This window comes from Hyperoodon ampullatus (assembly GCF_949752795.1).
Source record: "Hyperoodon ampullatus genome assembly, chromosome: 5".
NCBI lineage: Eukaryota > Metazoa > Chordata > Mammalia > Artiodactyla > Ziphiidae > Hyperoodon > Hyperoodon ampullatus.
The window spans coordinates 77,593,513-77,617,824 of record NC_136918.1 but is presented as its reverse complement, the minus strand read 5'-3'; the positions used below and the strand labels follow the sequence as shown (position 1 = coordinate 77,617,824).

The 24,312-nt window shown below is 36.1% G+C and overlaps 1 protein-coding gene across 1 annotated transcript; it reads right to left on the bottom strand.

Annotated features, from left to right (window-relative positions):
- Positions 1–4,463: 4,463 nt before the first annotated feature.
- Positions 4,464–24,168, bottom strand: UBA5 (ubiquitin like modifier activating enzyme 5; the record flags this gene model as incomplete). Its single annotated transcript, XM_079704406.1, has 12 exons — positions 4,464–4,607; positions 5,163–5,269; positions 5,418–5,493; positions 7,132–7,267; positions 10,819–10,946; positions 11,135–11,239; positions 12,021–12,105; positions 12,773–12,859; positions 13,947–14,056; positions 17,651–17,740; positions 18,208–18,253; positions 24,008–24,168. The coding sequence occupies 12 exons, from the start codon at positions 24,166–24,168 to the stop codon at positions 4,524–4,526; spliced, it is 1,215 nt and encodes a 404-aa protein (XP_079560532.1). The 3' UTR covers positions 4,464–4,523.
- Between the last annotated feature and the right edge of the window lie 144 nt (positions 24,169–24,312).

Here is a 24,312-nt window from a genome sequence, read left to right as displayed (position 1 = left end):
GAACATGTCAAAGTGATTTGCAAAGTTTCATGCTGGAGATTTCTCAGTGGACTATGCTCCATGGTTGGGTAGACCAGTTGAAGTTGATAGGGATCAAATCGAGACATTAACTGAGAACAATCAATCACATTATACCACGCAGGAGATAGCCAATATACTCAAAATATCCAAATCAAGCACTGAAAATCATTTGCACCAGCTTGGTTATGTTAATTGCTTTGATGTTTAGGTTCCACATAAGTTAAGTGAAAAAAACCTTCTTGACCATATTTTCGCATGTGATTCTCTACTTAAACGTAATGAAAACGTTCCTTTTTTTTTTTTGCGGTACGTGGGCCTCTCACTGCTGTGGCTTCTCCCGTTGCGGAGCACAGGCTCCGGACGCGCAGGCTCAGTGGCCATGGCTCAAGGGCCCAGCCACTCCGCGGCATGTGGGATCTTCCCAGACCGGGACACGAACCTGTGTCCCCTGCATCGGCAGGCAGACTCTCAACCACTGCGCCACCAGGGAAGCCCGAAAACGTTCCATTTTTAAAACAAATTGTGACAGGCGATGAAAAGTGGATACTGTACAATAACGTGGAATGGAAGAGATTGTGGGGCAAGTGTAATGAACCACCACCAACCAAACCAAAGGCCAATCTTCATCCAAAGAAGGTGATGTTGTGTACATGGTGGGATTGGAAGGGAGTTCTCTATTATGAGCTCCTTCCAGAAAACGAAACAATTAATTCCAACAAGTACTACTCCCAGTTAGACCAACTGAAAGCAGCACTCCATCAAAAGCGTCCAGAATTAGTCAACAGAAAACACATTATCTTTCATCAGAATAACGCAAGACTGCATGTTTCTTTGATGACCAGGCAAAAACTGTTATAGCTTGGCTTGGAAGTTCTGATTCATCCACCGTATTCGCCAGACATTGCACCTTCGGATTTCCATTTATTTCAGTCTTTAAAAAATTCTCATAATGGAAAAAATTTCAATTCCCTGGAAGACTGTAGAAGGCACCTGGAACAGTTCTTTCCTCAAAAACATAAAAAGTTTTGGGAAGATGGAATTATGAAGTTGCCTGAAAAATGGGAGAAGGTAGTGGAACAAAAGGGTGAATACATTCAATAAAGTTCTTGGTGAAAATGAAAAATGTGTATTTTTTTATAATACAAGAGGATTATATTTATATAATTAAGAAAAATGTTGAACATTACAAAAAAGACTAGAATGTTGTCAGTATTCACTGAGTAGTTTCCTGAACTTGAGCTTCAGTGACTCCGTAGGATTTTGGTTAATGTTCTCTAAGGCTTGGCTACTCAAGGTGGTCTGTGAACCAGGATCATCAGCGCCACATGGGAGCTAATTAATTCAGACAGCCTCTCCCCAGATTCTTATGCACATATGTTTGAGAAACAGTGGTCTAATTCTAAGGCACTAGAGTGGTGACTTAAAAGAAATGAGGTAGCACCTTACAAAATGAGCATCATTCTTCCCCCTTCTGGGAGAAATTCAAGAGGGAAAAAAGAAGATAAATATAACCAAAACACATCTTTCTGGTTATGGCCAGCTGTGAAAGGCACAAAGTAATTGAATTCACAAATACACCAGCTGTGAAAGGCACAAAGTAACTGAATTCAAATATACCAGACATTGATTTTAGAATTAATCTTTTAGAGTTTAAAATTTGATTATTTAGTGGTATAAGAAATTTAACACACTATAAGTAATATATTAAATTTAAATGCCTTAAACTTTAGGAAATAATCTGAGATTAATATTTTAGAAGAACCCTGGAAAAAGGAAAAACTAGCAAAAGAATAAAATGCATTTTTTTCTTTGTTCCTATAAAATTTGGACTTGAAAAATATACAAAAAGTGAAAACTTATATTATTCAAAGTGACTTTATGGTAAGTTTGTTGGGGGATGATGACTACTTCAAAAGGTTTAAGTTTAAATATAATTTTTAAGACTATATTTTAAAAACAAGGACTATATTTTGATCTTACTAATTATACTATCAACTCAAATGTTTTCATGTAGAATGCCTACTTAAAAAGATAAAAATAGCTGAGACATTCATTTCTTTGTATTTGAGGTACTCAAATAGGATAATTATGTGCACATTAATATACACCTTTCACAATGAAAAATGTAGCTTTCAGACATTTATAAATTGGAATTGGTAGGCTCCAAACTATGGTAGTTATAATTAATTTTCATTCATTAATACTTTCAGAAAGAAAAATATTAAAAAAACATGTGATGGGGTGGTCAAAGCTTCATTAATAGATTGTTAAATATTTATTACCTTTTTGGGTTGGTCAGTGTGTTTATAGGTATTCAGGGAGTAATTTTACATAAAGAAACCCATACTACATTATTTTTTTTTTTTACTATTTACATAAAACATTTGAGTAGTACCACAAATTAACTTCCCACTAACAATTAAAAAGGGATTAAAGTTGAACATATTGTTTGTTTTACTGTAATTTAGAGCCTTTGTGCTGAGGCAATTTTTGGAGTGTTTCCATCTTTCACACTAGAAACAATAGTGTTATAAATCTGGTCAAGCACTATGGGTTTATTTAGTAATGTAAAATCCAGTGACGATTAATTTTTCATAGCTGCCTACATATACAAGTTTTCACGGCATACAGATTGTCAAGAGAGCTCTCTAGGTTACAAAAGATACTTGTTACCAGATTTTTTCTGCTAAAGTAATAACTTTAATGGAAGATATAAGACAAAGAAATTAGATAAGGTTTGGTACAGTATAAGACACCAGCAGGGTACAGTGCCAAATTAAGAACAGAAAAAAGGTCTTTAGAAGATAGCAGGTTCTAATATGTATATGTATAACTGTTTCAATTTGTGTACACCTGAAACTAACACATATTGTAAATCAACTATACTCCAATAAAAATTTTTTTTAAAAAAGATAGTAGGTTCTAGCTATTTATCAAACTATATAAACTTATAAGTAAAAGCCTTACCAAATTAGTGTACCAGAGGTACCAAATTAGTATACCAAAGGAATGGGACTTAGAAAGACTGCATTTCTTTTTTGAAATTCAAAGCATCTCTAGGAACTAGAAAAGTTATTTTACAGATGACTACACTAAAATTTTAAACAACAAATGACCTACTAAGGCAACGTAAATATGTTTCAAGGCTAGAAAAACTATCCTCATACTTTCCTGACATCACTCTAAACATAAGAATCACAGTATGCTAAAATCTCAAAGCTAATATATTAAACATATTTGATATTTGGGACTTTCTGAAATTATTTTTAGAATTTTACTTTACAAGTGGGAAATGCACTTTTAATTTTTAATGACATTTTCCTCCTAGAGATAGAATTTAGACATTTATATCTTTTCAGAGCAAAAAAGTCATCAAAATAGGAGACTAGCATAGTACCAGCCTACAGATAATGGTTACACATTCATGTGTCTTTATTAGTCTCCAAGCCATTAGGAATTTATTTCAAACAAGGTGCTCTAAGCCTTCATTATTTGTATGCAAAATCCAGAGAAAACCAGTTTATCAAATTACGATTTAGTGGTCACGATCAGGGAAAATGATACTCTTCCCTGTGAAGAAATACATGTCAGTCATTGCAGAGGCAATTTAGACCTCTTTCATTGTCCGTTATCCAGGACAAACCTTTGCCAATATCTAATTACCCACGGAATCAAATTTAAATAAAGTATTAGAAGGTAGCCCATATGATGGGTATAATTTAGATGATCTTAGCCTAAATTTATATTTTGCTCCTCAATAAAGCACACTGACTCAGATATATGTTCCACAGATGATATGCTTTTTCTTAATCAGTGCAGAAATATAATTTGTACATCCTGAAAATATCTTTATCTGTCTATCCACGAAGAAAGCTTCCTCTTATTTGCCTCTGTCTTGTTTTGAATATATAATTCAGAGGTTTACAAACTTTTCCAATGACTGTATTTCAGCTTGTGTTTCATCAGGAAACATTTGAAAGGATGTTTTTATTTCATAGGTTTACTATTTGAAATTCACTGTTGCTCAAGTTAGTAGTAGTGGGCAGTTTTCCTGAAGAGAGCAATTCCAAACACAATGAGTAGATGCCTGCTGGCTCTAATCAATAGGTTGTACCTCTTGTCCTTTCCCTATATTTGACCACACACTATTCTGTTGTCCATGGCCTCAGGCAAATCAAATTGGCCCTTTCTTCCCACCCCTCCCAAAAGGCCAAAACAGTTCAATGGCTAAGTTTTAAATAAGACTTATAACTGCCTGCAATAATCCTTTGAAGTTTTCTTACTAGAATGAAACATGAGTTTTAGGAGAGTTTCTGATTTAGTTGAAGGGGGGCGGGGAGTAACAAGCAATAGTCACAGTATTTTTAAACAGTATAACAATTCAGTGAAGATTATACATCAACTGATGTTGCCCTAAGTTTTCTCAGTTTTAAATGATTTTCTTTTTAATTGCTAGGGAACAGGTTTAGACACAGGAAATAAAATACAGGCCAGTCCATTATTTACATGTTCTTCATCTTGGCCATGAGGTCTTCCAAGCTTTCACCAGAATCTTCCACTGTTACTTCAGGTACAGAATCTTCTTGCTATCCACAAATGAGGGAAACATGGTGAAAAAATAACCAATTAAAGTTCTTAATGCTTAGGAACATATAATCAGTAAGCCTTAACCATGTTCAACAAGTTTACAAAGTAAACTTTCTTTAATAAGTATGCCTTCTAATTTTTAGGAGAGACAAAATCCTTTATTTTCCCCATCAGTCTTTTGATTTGCAAGGCAGTAATTTCAATGTTCTTGAGATCTCTACAGAAGTGGTATTTTTAAATGATATTGTGGCTAAAACTTATCAATATACAAAAAAAATGGTATTGTCACTTAATCAAAATCTATTTCACTTGATCCACCAATGAGCGAGCAAAACTATTCTACATCTATGTTTTCAAATAGTTTCAACTGTGCTGTGCCTGTATTTCCATATTAACACTGAATACCTCTCTCTCTTACAAAACTTAATGCCTATAATGTAAAACACCTAAAATAGGAAATACTGCATTGGCATTATAAAATAGGTTGAAGATTAAAGAAAATAAATAGACATTTTCTCTTATATTTACTTATGGTAAACAGATTTTAGATGTACCTTTTGGGGAACTGTATATGCCACTGTAATTCCTTCAGGTAAGTCAGGAATTGGACCTGAAGAATTTTTCAGTTCCTCTTCTGAAACCTCAGATACCAACTCAATACCTGTAAGGTTAAACTTGATCTTAAAACAGTTTTTAAGGAACTTAATGAGCAATAATCATTCAAAACTTGTATATCTTAATTATAATCAGTTTCCCTCCCATAAAAGATTGTTTTATGCTGCCATTTCAATTTATGAAACAATTCTTACCCCACTCATTGTCATCATGTATTATTTCTTCCTCTTCTTGAACAACCTCCTGTGTGGGCAGTGCTGCTACCTTTTTCTGTAGAAATCAAACAGTATCAGTGTTTTTACTCATTTTCAGTTCTCTGAAGCATCAGTCAGAATTGATCAGAACCAAGAATTCAGATAGGCTTTTTTCTAAGGAAGACCATACAGATAGTCAACAGACACATATCACTAATCATCAGGGAAATGCAAATCAAAACCAAAATGAGGTAACACTTGTCAGAATGACTATTATCAAAAAGACAACAAATAACAAGTGTTGGCGAGGATACGGAAAAAAGGGAAACCTTGTGCACTGTTGCTGGGATTGTAAATTGTTGCAGCCACTAAAGAAAACAGTATGGAGGTGCCTCAAAAAATTAAAAATGCAACTACCATATGATCCAGCAATTTCACTTCTGGGTTTGTTTGTTTTTTTTGCGGTACACGGGCCTCTCACTGTTGTGGCCTCTCCCGTTGCAGAGCACAGGCTCCAGACGCACAGGCTCAGCGGCCATGGCTCACGGGCTTAGCTGCTCCGCTGCATGTGGGATCTTCCTGGACCGGGGAACGAACCCACGTCCACTGCATCGGCAGGCAGACTCTCAACCACTGTGCCACCAGGGAAGCCCTGGGTATTTTTTTTAAGAAAAGCACTAACTCAAAAGATATATGCACTCCAATGTTCACTGCAGCACTATTTACAACAGCCAAGACATGGAAGCAACCTAAATGTCCATCAACAGATAAATGGATAAAGAAAATGTGGTACATATATACAATGGAATATTATTCAGCCATAAAAAAGAATCTTTACTATTTGTGACAACATGGATGGAACTAGAAGGTATTATGCTAAATGAAATAAGTCAGACAAAGACAAATACCATATAATCTCACTTAAATGTGGGATCTAAAAACAAAATAAAAAGAGACTCACAGATACAGAAAACAAATGATGTTGCCATAGGGGAGGTGGGGAGTGAAATAGGTGAAGGGGATAAAGAGGTATAAACCTATAATTATATAACAAATAAGTCATGGAGATAAAATTTACAGCATAAGGAATATGGTCAATAATATTGTAATAACTTTGTATGGGGACTGATGATAACTGGACTTATCATGGTGCTTATTTCATAATGTATGCAAATGTCAAATCACTATGTGGTACACCTGAAACTAACATAATATTGTATCAATACATCAAGTATATTTTAGTTAAAAAAAATTAAAATTAAAAAAATTTTTTTTTAATGAATTCAGACAGGTTTTTTATCTTACCAAAAGCAAGAAAGGACTTTGAACAGAATTTTCATGTTAAAGCACGGTGAATAGGGGCTTCCCTGGTGGCGCAGTGGTTGAGAGTCCGCCTGCCGATGCAGGGGACGCGGGTTCGTGCCCCGGTCCGGGAGGATCCCACATGCTGCGGAGCGGCTGGGCCTGTGAGCCATGGCCGCTGAGACTGCACGTCCGGAGCCTGTGCTCCGCAGCGGGAGGGGCCGCAACAGTGAGAGGCCCGCATACCGCAAAAAAAAAAAAAAAAAAAAAAAAGCACGGTGAATAAATTAAACCTTTAAAAATCCAGAATCCATTTACCTTGTATTCCAAATCTAAATAATTTTTTCTTCTTTTTTAAGTTATTGTCCTATGCAATATGACCTCTCATGCATTGTGACACATTGACATATACCTTATATTCTTCCTGTTGCTTCCTACAATTTCTGTCATCACACTGAGGATTTGGCTTCATGGACATAGTAGGGAAAAAATCCTGCATTGCATTGTATCCGAGGTAAAAACTAACAGTACCAAAATTTAACAGAAACCTAGAAAAACAAATCAAAGTAGACTTAACTAAAGAAATAAAACCATAAAAGTATTAGAAAAAAGTAACTGACTTTTTAAAAAATCACTTTGAAGAAGGTAATGATTTTTGTAACAAGCAACCCAGAAAACAAATTTCTTATCTTGTTTACAGGGCCTGGCTTATAGTAGATTTTGTTGAATGAATGCAGTGAAGAAAGGCTACTCCATTTCATCAACCATAGAATGCACTATTATTTTTTGAACGTGTAAGAAAGATAAAAGGCTGCCAATTAAACTATGACATGTCAACAACTCTAAGAAGCATATTAATTTCACAGAAGTTAAAATGTGGCAGAAGTGTATCTTAAAAATCTCTGAGATACAGTACTAAATCTAATTTTTAAAAGTTTTTTATATATAACTTGCTGCAAAGTTTACAATCTTAAATTTGTATTAAATCTCAATAAAATGTTACAGAAGTATTCACCCATGTAATATTCACTACCAGATCAAAATATAGTTGGCACTCAGTATCTATGGGGGACTGGTTCCAGAACACCCCCCACCCACAGGATACCAAAATTAAGCCCCTTATATAAAGTGGTATAGTATATAAACTGTATCATATAAACTGTGCACATCCTCCCATATATTTTAAATCATCTCTAGATTACTTATAATACCTAATACAATGTAAATGCTATGTAAATAGTTGTAAATACAATGCAGATGTTATATAAATAGTTGGAAGCTTATGGCAAATTCAAGTTTTGCTTTTGGAACTTTCCAGAATTTTTTCTTTTTTAATATTTTCGATCCACAGTTGGTTGAATCTAAAAATGCAGAACCCAAGGAAATGGTGGGCAGACTGTACAGTGCATTTCTAGTATGCCATAAAGCTCCTTGTGCTCCCTTCCAGTCAAATCTGATTCCTTTTAGAAGCTTATAGAAAAGCTGAAAAATCATGTACAAAAGATAAACAACAAAAGGAAAAAAAATCTGCAAATGCATGTTCTTAATATACAACAAGGAAAGACAAAAAAACTGAGCAAAGGATGTGAGAAGACAATTCACAGAAAAATGTTAAGTGCTCAACCCTTTTCACAACTGGAAATTAAAATGAGATACCCATTTTTCACCTATCAAATTGACAAAGATAAAAGAGTTTGATGACTCTAACACCATATACAAAAATAAACTCAAAATGGATTAAAGACCTAAATGTAAAACTGGGTACTATAAAACTCCTAGAGGAAAACATAAGCAGAACACTCTTTGACATAAATCACAGAAATATTTTTTTGGATCTGTCTCCTAGAGTGATGGAAATAAAAACAAAAATAAACAAATGGGACCTAATTAAACTTAAAAGCTTTTGCACAGTGAAGGAAACCATAAAAAACATTAAAAAACAACCTACGGACTGGGAGAAAATATTTGCAAACAATGCTACCAACAAGGGATTAATTTCCAAATATACAAACAGCTCTATAGCTCAATATCAAAAAAACAAACAACCCAATCAAAAAATGGGCAGAAGAGCTAAACAGACATTTCTCCAAAGAAGACATGCAGATGGCCAATAAGCACATGAAAAAATGCTCAATATCATTAATCATTAGAGAAATGCAAATCAAAACTACAATGAGGTATCACGTCACACTGGTCAGAATGGCCTTCATCAAAAGGTCTACAAATAATAGTTGCTGGAAAGGGTGTGGAGAAAAAGGACCCCTCCTACATTGTTGGTGAGAATGTATATTGGTGCAGCCACTATGCATAACAGAAGTTCTTTAAAAAACTAAAAATAGAGTTATCAGATGATGCAGCAATCCCACTCCTGGGCATCTGTCCAGAGAAAACTCTAATTCAAAAAGATACATGCACCCCAATGTTCACAGCAGCACTATTTACAATAGCCAAGACATGGAAGCAACCTTGTCCATCAGCAGATGAATGGATAAAGATGTGGTATATATATACAATGGAATATTACTCAGCCATAAAAAAGAATGAAATAATGCCATTTGCAGCAACATGGATGGACCTAGAGATTATCGGACTAAGTGAAGTAAGTCAGACAGAGAAAGACAAATATTATATCACTTATATGTGGAATCTAAAAAATTGATACAAATGAACTTATTTACAAAACATAAACAGACTCAGACATAGAAAACAAAGGGGATAGTGGGAGGGGGGCGAGGAGGGAGGAGGATAAGTTAGGAGTTTGGGATATACACACTACTGTATATAAAATAGGTTAACAACAAGGACCTAATGTATAGCACAGGTAACTATACTCAGTATCTTGTAATAACCTATAATGGAAAAGAATCTGAAAAAGAATATATATCACTTTGCTGTACACTTGAAACTAACACAACATTGTAAATTAACTATACTTAAAAAAAAAAAAGGTTGATGATACCCAATGTTACCAAAGGTGTGGACAAACCAGGTACTCCCACACTGTCATGGAAATGTACCATCCTTTTGAAGGAGAAATTTAGTAATATCTGTCAAAATAAGTATTGCATAAACTTAGAAATTCAAATTCCACTTCTAAAAATTCACAATGTACAAAAATCTACTCTACAAAGATATATGCAAGATGCTTTTTGCAGCACTGTTAATAATAGCAAAAAAATCTGTAAGTAGCCTAAATGTCCATCAATAGAGGGCTGGCTAGATATGACACATTGGTAAGAGAATACTTTGTAGCCATGATTTTTTTTTCCCTTCTTCATAACATACTGTAAAATGTTGTGTTTAGATTAAGACCTACTGAAATTTGACAGGCTATTTGTCTCATCTGAAACAGCCCTAGACAGTTGCCTTGAGAGTTCTTATGTATGCTGGTATTTCTTTGCTGATGGCTGATAAATATTAGAGTGCCTCCCTGTATCATGTTGCAATTTGTTCTTATTATATTGGATGCTTAAGAAACATAACTAAGCTTATTAACATTGTAAAGTGAGGGAAAAAAATGGCCTGAGTTAGGGCACAACTAAAGCAGTTCTGCTTTTCATAAAGTATGAGTTGGTTCAAAAACTCTATGACATTAATTTTAGCTTCAAAGAAATGTTTGTCTTTATTAGTTATAGTTTAGATGGTGTGGTTGCTGGGTATCTGTTTACGGATAGCAGAGATATTACCCTAGTTAATGTTTAATCACATTCATATTATTTTTAGAAATGTTAAACCAAGATAGTGGAAGTGAGCGTGTTTATGGGTCTTCACCCTTTGGCCAGATGTGCAGAAATTTAAATCATTTGGTTAATGCTTCATAAATAAATATACCAGTACCACTGTACCATTTAATAAGAACTATTCCAAATGGAGAGTAACACAAATATGTGTGTGTTGATATATGTAATATTAATATATATTTAAATTAAATATATTTATATATAAAAGTATACACATAATATACATATATAAAAATTTAAAATATGTGTATCTAAAACTAAACTAAAAAAACAAATTAAATACTTAGCTAGTCATTCCAATATTTGAAATGTTTGTCAAAAGCAAACAAGACTATTCAGAAAAATTATCCTTCACTCACTTTAACACATTTTGTACCAAGATCCCAGCAACCACTCCCATAGTGGTAGGAAGACTGGCTGCACAAACACCTTCTCGTTTCAGAGTCTTCTCATCAATATTTGCAGCAACTACAAGCGGTGGAGCACACTACATGAAAAAGAATAAAAGAAAATATACTTCAAAAGAAAGGGAAAAAAGTATAAGTGATTCCAAATAATATTCCATCAAATTCATTCAAAGTTTGGTTTTTCTTTGAATTGTAAACATTTTCAATGCCCCTAGGAACTCCAGTACTTAACAGTGAAAAATAATAACCCAAAATGAATCATGCATACCGCAAAACAAGCAGATTCTCCAGGAATTATGAGCTGTATATGCCCTGAAACTGCATTTTCACTGACCCCAGACTCCATCCATGTTTGTCCAAGCTCATTACAAGCCTTAATAGAAATAGGTAAAAACACAAGGAAGAACATAAAAAAGCAAGAAGTAATTTACCATAAGTTCTTTTCATGAAAAACTGGAGTTTAACTAAATGAATTACAAAGGGTTTTTTAAAATTAATTTTCAGAAACAAAGAAGAAAGATGTAAATAATGGAATTCCTTAGCAATCGCCACTCTCCTTAAAAAACAAACTGATAGCATTCAGGTAAGCAGTCAATATAAATATCTAATTAAACTGAACCATAGTTTATTGGATTTCTTATTAGAATAATGTAAAACTTCATTTTTCTAAAATAATTTCAGCAACAAAAAATGAAAAATGTTATTTGCAAAGTTGAAAACACAGTAATTCAAAAGAAAAAGAATTCAGTTTTATTTTTGAGAACTCATGTGTGTAGGCAATTTATACACATTTATACATTTACTTAAAATAAATCAACAAAGGTAAAAACCAATGCCGACCAAGAATAAGACAGTATTATAAGATATTCATTCATTTAAAAAATTGTACATCAGAATTATCTGCTGTTTTAGTTTGCTCTATTGGCATAAGAGACAGTAGGATACTGAAATATATGTCACACCAACAAGGCTAGACAGGTCACATTAGAATAAATTTCAAAAACAGGATGAGAGAACATTAAAAACAAATAAAACGCATTATCAAAGGGTTTAAATGCAGAACTATTTTCAGAATGCAGAATATATACTGACAGAATATACAGGAAAATAGATAAATCCATGAATATAACACACTATACAATAGGAATACTCACTGTATTTATTGTCATTCGAGCTTCAAAATTGTCCACACAGCTAAGAACTAGGTCAACAGGTTTTCCTTCTTCTAATCCACCATTACTAGGCAAAGAAAATAAATTTTATTTGAAAAAAATCAGGACACAAAATACACTCTAATTAGACATTATTTGTTCAGTCAATACATTTAGTCTTTCAGTAAATGTTTGAGTGTAATTATAACATAGCATTTAATATTAAAGACCCAGTATACATTGAGTATTCACTATTACGAACATAATATCAATGATATTACAGTATTTCTTATACAAGATGTACAAAGGTGCGAGAAGTATAAAATCTGTTCACAAAAGTTACCATTTCCCTATTAGCTTTCACAGACTTCTACTCATGTTTCACTACAAATGTAAATGTAATAAAGTTAACTGAATACAATTAAATATTTCAATGGTGTTAGTCTGCAGAAAACCACTTTCAGATAGAAGTATAATCTATAACACAGAACTTATACTTGAGGCCCCTTGTTATATCATAATAACAGGCTTTTTTAGATTTGTTTTTCATTTTGTTGTTACTATAGTTTTTTGGACAATATATGCTTTTTGCTGAGCTCCCAATACATAAAAATTACACAAAAAATTTTAAAACTATTTTAAAAACAAAATATGTATCAACCTACCAACTCAGTGAATTAATTAATCATTGACAGATTTTCTAATACTTAAAATGAGCTGGACACTGTGCAAAATATTCATAAATAAAATTTTACCTTATTCTATTCATGAAATGTTCAAAGTTTTCTACTGTGGTTACATTGTAGTTGTGTACTTCAAAAAGAACATCAGGATTAATGTTCCTAAGAGGGAAAAATGGAATGATTATAAAAACTACTAGTAAAACAGTAAGAGAAAGCAAGATAAAGAACTAAAAGAGCTAAAAATTATTTAACAGACATTAGAGAAATGGAATTCAAGCCATTCAAAGAAAATCCAAAGTCCTCTTCTACCTCTTTTGTCCCACTTCAAGGACCAGGTTCAAAACATGTAGACTGCCAGAAGGATTACAAAAATATTCCCACAATCTACGTGCTGGGAATTAAGCCTTTATTACCTCTGTTAGCTACAGTTCAGCCTGACAGAAGAGCTTCTTTGTTTCTTATTCAATTCAGTACAAATATGTTTAGGACCACAAAGAAACATCCTAGAGTAAGGGTTGGCAAACTCTGGCTCTTGGGCCAAATCTGACTACCACCCTGCCACCTTTTTTTTGTAAGTTCTGTAAGCTAAGAATAGTTTCTACATTTTTAAATGGCTGCAAGAAAAGAAAAAAGTCAAAAGAAGAACAATATTTTACGACATGAAATTTTATATGAAATTTAAATTTCAGAGTCCATAAATAAAGTTTTTATTGGAGCAGTCGTGCTCATTCACTTTTATTGATATATTTCCTACAGCTACTACAACTGCATAGTTGAGCAGTTTTGACAGAAACCATATGGCCCTCAAAGCATAAAATATTTACTATCAAAAAGGAGGCTGCCGGGCTTCCCTGGTGGCGCAGTGGTTGAGAGTCCGCCTGCCGATGCAGGGGACATGGGTTCGTGCCCCGGTCCAGGAAGATCCCACATGCTGCGGAGCGGCTAGGCCCATGAGCCATGGCCACTGAGCCTGCACGTCTGGAGCCTGTGCTCCGCAACGGGAGAGGCCACAACAGTGAGAGGCCCGCGTACCGCAAAAAAAAAAAAAAAAAAAAAAAAAAAAAAAAAAAAAAAAAAGGAGGCTGCCACCCCAGATCAAAGAGGTAAGAAAATTCTTTTTGTATAAGTGAAACCTGCATTTTTATAAAGGAAAATTCAGGTGCATTTATATGTTAGTTTAACTCATACCAAATACACACAGGAAGATTTCACCAATTTCACTGCCTTCAACTGATATTCCATTTACCTCAAAGTATGTTCTGCTGCTTGAACTTTACTTAATCCTGCTTGATGAGGTTGGAAGAAAAGTCTATTCATATTGGCCAGTTCCACCTTGTCATAGTCAAAGAGTAGCAACTAAAATGAAAATAGTGGTATTCTGATGAAAAACATACCAAAAAAACAAACTAAAAATAACAAACGAGTCAGCTTTCTACCTGATGGGTTTAACTGTTTGACAGTAATAATATTAACTAATTCTGAAATACTAGGTGCCAATATTAACTCATTTAGTGACCATACAATATATAGGTTCTCTTATCCTCATTTTAGAAATAAGACAACTAGGGTACATGCCCAAAAGCCACTCAGCTAATATGTAGTAAAAATGGGATTCAAATTCAGGCATTCTCAATCCAGCATCTGTACCCTAAACACAACGCTGTACTGCCTCTCTAAATGATTAGCTCAAAAATTAATGTTCATTCCATTTCATTGCAAGTTTTACAAACTGTACCAAAATCCTACTTCATTCCAATGTTTGGCTAAAAACCAAGAACCCATTAGATAAATGAAATTTTTAAATAAGATAAAAACAAATGCTGTAACTTAAAACCATAGTATAACACAATTCCTTTCATGAATAAGGCACTATATATACTCATGCCATAGCTAAAACATTATTCCAAACAGAATTATTAACCAATCAGTTAATTGTTGTTTCCTGCTATATATTTAGGCATGACAGCATTTGTCAAACACACTCACACAACTTTAAAATGGCCAAAAGGTCCATTTCTTATCAGTAAGAACAGGTTGAACCCAAGTATATCCACAGTCCCTTTTTTTTTTTAATTATCTAAAATTAAATTTTTATTGGATGAGACTAAGAGTAGATTAGACGTTGCAGGGGAAAAAGAGGATCAATGAACTTGAAAGCAGAGCAATGCAATTTATCCAAAGTGAAGGAAAAAAGAACCAAAAAAAAACCAAAAAACAAAAAAACCGAGCCTCTAGGCCTATGGAATAATTCAAAGCAGTGTAAAAATGACATACAGTTCCTGAAGTCCCTCCTTCTTTATCTAAAATCTGTGACTTTGTAATATAATTCTCAGCATCCTAAATCTAACAATAAAAACAAAAATGGGATTTTCTTCTTCTCAATACAGAAACTAAAAAAAGTTTACCCAGCCCATAAGAACAACACGTAGGTAACTCTCAGTATCTTGCTAGAAAAGATATCACTTATACTCTCTATGAAACTTTCTAACCCTACCTAGAGTCTCCAAAATTTGGTTTATTTAAGCTCAGTCAACAATATTTATTAGGTCAGGCCAAGTTTTAAATTTGAGTTTCGGCCTCATAGCTGGTTTATGAGTAAGTTGTAGGAAATCCTAAATTTGGGGACAGGAGGTGTGAGTAGTAACCGTGTCACTAATTAGCTCTGCTTCTGGGTAAGTCACTTTCACTGTTTAGGACTGTATCCTCATCTGTAAAAATAAGGCAGTTGATCTAGATCTGGTGATTCAGTGTGCCCCAGGAATTCCAGAACTTTCAGGGATAAGAAGTGGGCTCTGGATCTCCAATCCTCCGCTTCCCTACTTAACCCCATGAAACAGCTTCTTGTTACTCTGTTTGACATATTGAAGAAAGAGCTCTGAAACTTACCTATGTAGATCCTTAGCTTACAAACTTGAGTTGACACTGGAACCACTGTATTTAAAAAATACAAATGTGTAGGTCTCATCCCCAGAGTTTAACCTAGTATTAACCTAGTAACCTAGTATGTGGTGCAGTCTGAACATAAGAATTTTTTTAAACATCCAAGGTGATTTTAATTACAGCAATATTTGCTAACTGTTCTAGACCCTTGCTACTCAAAATGTGGCCTGGGATAACCCCATCAGCATCACCTGAAGCTTGTTAGAAATACTGGAGTACTTCCTCAACATTAATATGCCTACAAATCACCTGGAGTTCTTGTTAAAATATAGATTCTGATTCAGCATGTCTTGGGTGGGGCCTGGGAATCTTCATTTATAACAAGCTCCCAGGTGATGCTGTTCTTAAAGCATAGTCCCCAGAACAACATCATCAGAACCACCTGGGAACTTGTTAGAAATGCACATTCTTAGGTCCACCTGAAACCTATAGAATCAAAACCACTGGGGTAGAGTCTGGCAATCTGTTTTAATAAGCCTTCCAAGTGATTCTAGTGCACACTCAAACCTGAGACCAGCAAATCTCCATGATCTCTACCACCCTTGATCAATCAGCCAAGGCATGTATGTCAGGTATAAGCAATTATTGGCTAGCTTTTATAAACTTCTTGAAAGGCTTTAAAATGTTAAACATTTTTAGTATTTTGGTGTTGTCTTTTCTATATTGATAAATAAGTGCCAACTTTGAAACCACTTTCTTTTAAGAATTTGGGGCATGGAGGGGACCAACATATTAAAAAGCATTGACAAAGCAAACATTTTCCCACAAAGTTTAGCAAAATGATATACAACTGTGGAAAACTTATGTATTCAACCACTATCTATCTAACATCATGGACTCTGGCTTTATAAATCTAAGATTGGTAGGCTGATTTCTGGTACAAAGTTAACTTCTCCTTTCTACCCAATCAAATCAATTTTAGAAAAAAGTATGGGACTTCCCTGGCAGTCCAGTGGTTAGGACTCAGCACTTTCACTGCCATGGCCCTGGGTGTTCAATCCCTGGTCGGGGAACTAAGATCCTGCAAGCCATGCGGTACGGCCCAAAAAAAAAATTTTAGAACAAAAAAAAAAGAAATGTATGGGTTAAAAAAAATCTGGAGCATTCACCACTTCAAATTCAAGAGTAAGAAAGGTACATGCCTTCTAGTTTGTCTTGTATAAAAACTGTGTTTAAAAAAATATTTTGGATGTTTCAGTGTTTCACTATACACTTTATCAATTTAACAGCCTTCTTTCCTAAACTTGTATGTCTAAAACACTTAAATCCAAACAAAAAAGTTCCTGAACAAAATCAGGTAGTCCTTGTTTAATTAGTAATAATATTAGCTTCCTTTTGGGTGGGTTTATGTCTTAACCCCACAAACTGGGGTAGAAAAAACAACCTGAATAAATACACCACACATCATGGACCTAGGGTCTGTCATACAGAGTGAAGAAAGAGAAAAACAAATATTGTATATTAATGCATATATGTGGCATCTAGAAAAATGGTACAGATGAACCTATTTACAGGGCAGGAATAGAGACACAGACATAGAGAACAGACATGCGGACACCGCGGGGGGGGGTTAGGGAGGTGGGATGAATAGGGAGATTGGGATTGACCTATATACACTACCATGTGGAAAACTGCTAGTAGGAACCTGCTGTATAGCACTGGGAGCTCAGCTCGGTGCTCTGTGGTGACCTAGATGGGTGGGATGTGGGGCGATGCGGGGGGGGGGGGCGGTAAGGGGGTGGGAGGGAGGTGCAAGAGGGAGGGGATATATGTATACATATACTGATTCACTTCGTTGACACCAGAAACTAACACAACGTTATAAAGCAACTATACCCCAATTTAAAAAAAAAAAAAAACCTGGGATAGAAAAAATTTTTTTAATAAATAAATAAATACACCACAAATCAATAAGCCATTAGTAAGGAGAAAAGAAATTCTAATTTGTACCTGATTTACTCCAGAAGTGATTGGGTTCCCTAAATGATAGACAAAGAGAGATGTTTTTACCTTACCAATGCCACATCTTGTCAGCATTTCAGCAGTCACACTGCCAACTCCACCAACACCTACTATTGCTACAGCAAAGGTACGGATTTTCTGTAAAATGCAAAATTATATGTGTGTTGGTTAATAATTCTTCATCGGGGCTTCCCTGGTGGCACAGTGGTTAAGAATCTGCCTGCCAACGCAGGGGGCATGGGTTCAAGCCCTGGTCTGGGAAGATCCCACATGCCACAGAGCAACTAAGCCCATGCGCCACAACTACTGAGCCTGAGCTCTAGAGCCCGTGAGCCACAACTACTGAAGCCGGCACACCTAGAGCCCATGCTCTGTAACAAGAGAAACCACCGCAGTGAGAAGCCTGCACACTGCAACAAAGAGTAGCCCCAGCTCACCGCAACTAGAGAAAGCCTGCGCGCAGCAACAAAGACCTAATGCAGCCAAAAGTAAATAAACAAACAAACAAACAAACAAATAAATAAAAATTCTTCATCGGAAATGTCATCAAAAGTTATTTTCATTTACTGAAATCATCTTCAAAAACCTGGAAGGATTTATCTTACCTCATAGTCACTTACAATTCCCATTCGTTTCAATGCCATCAGGCGGCTTAAAACAAAGGAAAGAAATATTTTAAGGCTTACAATCTTTTAATTAATAGTGATATAGGTAAACATACATCATCACAGAAAATAAACTGTGAGAGAAGAAACAGTGAGTGTGAGAGAGAGAGAAATCTTTCAGCTAATTTTTACCAGATGAAACTAAATCACTTCAGCACTGATGCCTGAATACCCTCCCTCCAAGATGTAGCCTGTGCAACAAGATTTTTAAAAAGTTCCTCATACATTCTAATGTGCAGTCAAGATTGAGACCTATTGACTCAAATGTTGTTTCTAGAGAATGGGTCAAAGTGAAATTTCAACATTTTCCCATGCTTATTAGTATATGTAAATATTTAATGTTTAACTCAGACTTAATGTTTAACATCAGAATAATCTCATGGATGGAATTCTATTCACTTGTTTCCTCTGCCCACAATGGATAATGTCTACTTTCAGTAAGCACCTCTTATACCAAGGACTCTAAGAGGTATTTACCTAGTTACTGCTAGTCTGTTATCTTCTTCAGTATTTTAGGTTTTTTTAAATACATATACTTTAAAACTATACACATCCCCATTATATACACATCCCCATATATACACATTATATACACATCCCCATATACAATCCCCATTAGTTTACACATTAAGAGTCAAATAGTTCTATTAGGCTTGTTAGGAAACTCAGCAGTGTTCTGGCCTGCACCCCCATTTTCCTCTCCTCACTCATTTTTAACTCTGTTACCAGGATACCTCTAAATAACATGCTAACACTTATTTCTTGATTTTCAGGTTTAGGTACTATCTGAAGATTTCACTCTTTATCATTAAACACAAATATTTCCCATCTCACCAGCCTCTTGATATTGTTATATGGTCATTTTGGTTAGATGTTAATACTGTTCACAACTGGACAATGTAGTATATTAGAATTTACCCTTTCCTGTATGATCCCCACCCTTGAAATTAATAATTGTGTTTGTTCTTATGTTTACTTTTCTATGTATTTTCACAAATTCAACCCCAGTTGTCTAAAATTGCTCTAGTCATATACATTAGGTGTTCTAGCAATTTCTTCTTAAAGATATACTAGAATCTTCTGACATGTCCCCATGTGCACATTTACTGCACATACAGCTCCCATCCTGCATTCTCTTCATCACATTACAAATTCTCTTCATTTCTTCATCCTGTATTAATCTCCTGCTTCTGGTACCTTAGAGCTCAATGGTTCTAAAGTGTGGCCTATGGATCGATGGCCTATGGAATTTGCTAGAAATATCATTTCTTGAGTCCCCACCCTATAATCACAAAGCAAATCAAACTTTGGATGTGGGGCCTAAACAATCTGTGTTTTAACAAGCTCCCCAAGTAATTGTGATGCACACTAAAGTTTGAGAGCCTCTGCTGTAGATTATTTCTTAATTTATTCTCTTGCTATGGTTGGAAGAACATCTTCTCATAGCTTTGTAAAGGGTACAAGGAAGGTAAATTTTGAGAACGTGTATGTCTGAAAATGTTATTTACCAAACTTCTTAAAAATGTTTTATCAAAATGTTTTATCAAAATTCTATTTTTAGAAGTATTATAAAATTGACAAATTAAAGGGTATATAATCGTTGAAAGCTACACCTACACACACACACACTTAATCGATAGTTTAACTTGGTATAGAATTCTATGTTAGAAACATTTTCCTTCAAAATTTCTAAGGTGTCTTCTAGCTTCTGAAATCTCATGATGTCCCTTAGAGTTGAATCTATTCTCATCAATTGTGCTGAGTACTTGTTGGACTCTTTCAAATAGGAAACATGTTTTTTCAGTTCTGGGAAATTTCCTTGAATAATGTGATGATGTCCTTGTTTGGTTGGTTTGTTTTTCCTGGACTTTGTGAAACTTCTATTATTTGGAAGTTGGACCTCTTGGACTAGTCCTCTACTCTTAATTTCTTTCTTCTATTGTCCACAATTTTAGTTTTCTGCTCTGTTCGCTGGATTTCTTTCAACATTACTTTCCAAATCTTCTATTGAGATTTTCACTTTTGTTATCATTCTCCATTTGCAAGAATTCTTTTCAGTTATCTGAATGATTTCTTTTTGTAGTAACTTGTCCTGTTTCATTTACACAACATCTTTCCTTTCTGAAGATACTAATAATAATATTTGGGTTGTGTTCCCCTTACAAAGTCTATTCAAGTAACTAATTTTATTTTCCTTCTTTCACATTAGGAGCTTCTCTCATCCTTTATTCTGCTCATATTTAAGAGCCAGACACTAATAAAGGCAGGGATGTGGGCATTGCTCGTTTGACTTTGGGCTTCACTGTAGGGTGATCTGGCTGGGTTGTTTAGTTGAGAAACCCACAATGTCAATGTCTTTCAGTCTCTCTTCTTGGTGCTCTCAGATTCCCTAGAGAAGAATCTTTCAATTTCCAGCCTGAAAAGTCTTTATGCCTGTAAGTTTGGGGGTGTTAAATGGAAGAAAAAGGTTGGAAGTCCTAGCATTCAGTATGTAAACATTTAGTTAATCCCCCTCCTTCAGGTATGAAGACTTGCTTCAATTATTAATGTAAATCCTCTATTTTACTCTCCAATGAGTAAATCTCTAGTCTTCTCTCCTGATAGAGAAGAGGCATTTGCCCAGCTACCCAAAGTGAAGTAGTGAACCTGGGTTGTTTCTTCAACAGATTTTCAGCCATATCTTTCTTAGCCCTACCTTAAGCCCTTCTAGAAATACTATGCCTATTCTTGAGCTTTTGGGGAATTCTGTGGTATAAACTGGGTTGCAGCGTTTAGAGCCAATTTCTTTGGATCCTTTACATCAGTTATCAGTCATCCATCCCTTTTCTAGATTCTAAAACTGTCTAACTATAATCTTTCAAGTACAGGGGCTCACCCATCCCCCAATTACTTATAGAAACCCTCTTTTTTCAGTGGAGGTTTATTCCTTTTTAAAAACTCCTTTACTTTCATTTTAGTGGGATTGGGTAGACAGTGATAATATATGCCTGTGATCAATCTGCCATCTTTACCTTGATGCTGTCTTTAATCTTTATATATAATGCTGAGAAGAATGCAACCTCCTTTTATGAATGGGGGAAAAGATTCAGGTTAATTAACTTGCCCAAGATTAGCTAAATGTCAAACAATTACTCAGAGCTCAGTTTTTGAGCCAGTATTTAAAACCAGGTTTTCTAATTTCAAAGCCTCTGCTCACCTCTTCATTTAGTCAACATGCTTCTAATTATATTACATACCACACAATTTTACAGTTACTTGTGTTGATCATTATTCTACAACCACTGAATCTCCCAAACTAAAGCAAAAGGTCTTTGAGGGTCAGGGGCTTTATATTATATTTCTATTGTATCACTTGATGCAATTAAAATGATGTAGGAGACCTACAAATCCCTCTCCTATATTTTTTCTGATAACCATGTATCAATACTTTATCATATTTCTTACCACTCATATTGCAATCCCATGTTTACTTTTCTATCTATCTCACACTCATCCGGTAACCTCTGGAGGGAAATGACCATGTCTACTTTGTATTCCCAGTGTCTATGCATAATAATAAATGGTAGATAACATTATCCAGCTGGAGATGAAAAGGTGCTCACTAAATATTTGCTGAATGAACAACAATTCAAAAACTTAAGGCTGACCTTTATCAAATTTCCATGTACTAGTGCAGAGCTTTGGGTGACAACTGCCATCTCCTAAGTAGCAGTTTTAATAAAGACAAATGGTGCAAATAATATAGAAAATACTAAATGTTTAAATTTGAGTTCTGAATGTTAGGTTCGTGGTCATTACAATGTCAAGGAATCATCTCACATTAAAATGATGTCTGAAAGATGATTATAAATATATGATCAGGCTTCTCTAGTGACGCAGTGGTTAAGAATCCACCTGCCAATGCAGGGGACATGGGTTCGAGCCCTGGTCTGGGAAGATCCCACATGCCACAGAGCAACTAAGCCCGTGCACCACAACTACTGAGCCTGCGCTCTAGAGCCCGTGAGCCACAACTACTGAGGCCCACGTGCCACAACTACTGAAGCCCACACACCTAGAGCTTGTGCTCCACAACAAGAGAAGCCATCACAGCAATAAGAAGCCCGCGCACTGCAACGAAGAGTAGTCCCCACTCAACTAGAGAAAGCCCGCGCACAGCAACAAAGACCCAATGCAGCCATAAATAAATAAATTTATTTTAAAAAATAAATATATGATCCACATTCCTTTGCTTTTCTTGGAGGGAATATTTCAAAATTTTCATTTGTAAAATTGAAAAATGTTTAAGAATGCCAAATGGAATAGTTTCCACTCATTCTAATTAGAGATGTCAATTCATGCTTATTCAACGTCTAAAAATTTTGGACCCCTCATATGTGTCAAGTAAAATATATGCACCCTGTCAATTATATCTCAAAACTGAAAGAAAAAAAATTTTTTTAAACATAGTAAGATAAATAAGAGAAAAGCAAGAATCTGGCATGATTTCACTTAATTTGGGTTAAAATGAACTCTTTTGTAATTATGGAACAATTATAATTTTGGTCAGGTTTTTCTATTACAAATAAAATTGTAATTAACATCTTTGTGCCAAATACTGGTCTGCATTTTAGGTTGTAAAACAGACAAAAAACATGCACCCTAGGACTTCCACTGAGGCTTTGTATGTCATAAATAAACCCCTTCTTTAAAATCCAAACTCTCCTGCTCTTTTCATTCTTTTTTTTTTTTTTTGCGGTACGCGGGCCTCTCACTGTTGTGGCCTCTCCCCCTGCGGAGCACAGGCTCCGGACGCACAGACTCAGCGGCCATGTCTCACGGGCCATGTCTCACATGCTCCGCGGCATGTGGGATCTTCCCGGACTGGGGCACGAACCCGTGTCCCCTGCATCGGCAGGCGGCCTCTCAACCACTGCGCCACCAGGGAAGCCCCAAACTCTCCTGCTCTTTGAAGAGAAAGAGCAACAATAATATCTTTCCTGTTTCACCTACTCTAAAACTATCCAGTTTTTAGCCACACTACTTAATGGCTTATTTATTTTTACTGGGGAGACAGTTCCATGTGAACTTTGGAGTAAGACAAACCTAATGCCAGTCCAGGCCTTTTTACCTACTGTTATAGCTCTATGACCTGCGGCAGGTCACAGCAGCTCTCTAAGCCTCATTTTTCTCATAAAATGGGGATAAAATAATAGTAGTAATCTCCTAGGGCTGTGGTGAAGAGGAAAAGTGACAGTGCACGCCCGCTGAATTAACAAATCTTAGGAAAACAAGAAAGGAGAGGAGCAGACAGGCCTGGGGAAGTCCAATGGTTTTAGAGCTAATCCAGCTCTCTCCACAATGCCCCCAATTTAAGAAACACTGAGAAGACTTTATGAAGCTCCCAAGTTTATGCTTAGCGGGTTTTACATCTGGTGTCTTCTGAAAGTTTTTACTCTCAGTTTTACGCAGAGCGAGGAAGACTAATAGAGGCAGGGGCGGTAGTTAACTGGATACGTGTCCTCAGCAAGCACTGGAGCAGCACCATATGGCTGATTCAGTTGGGTTTTTTAAAAAGAGGAAGAACACGTTTCACCAGTACTAAGACTTGGTCTTGCCCGTTTGGGAACAGGACCCCAGAACAAGAAAAGGGAGGTGCTAGGCCTTGTGAGCTGGACAGCAGCAGGGAGCGCCTCACTCCTGACCACCTGGAGACGGTGACCTCGCCCCTCTCCCCGCCCCGACCCGCCACGCAGGTCACCTGTAGGGGTTGGAATCCACCACCTCGGGGCTCATCTTTTCGATGCGGGCCCGACCGCCTCCTCCATCGCCGCCCCCCAGGGCCCGGCGACTTCTCTCCTGGGCCAGTTCCCGCTCCAGCTCCTCGACCCGCCGCTGCAGCCGCTCCACAGACTCGGCCATGGCTGGGACCCCGGCCGCCAGCGCTCCCAGCCCCGGCCGTCGACGTCGCCGCCGCCCCACGCTGCTGGCCTGCTGGGCCCGCGAGGGGTATGTGAGGAGGCACCTTGCGGCGGCCTTCCTAGCCCACAACCCTGAGGAAGCCCT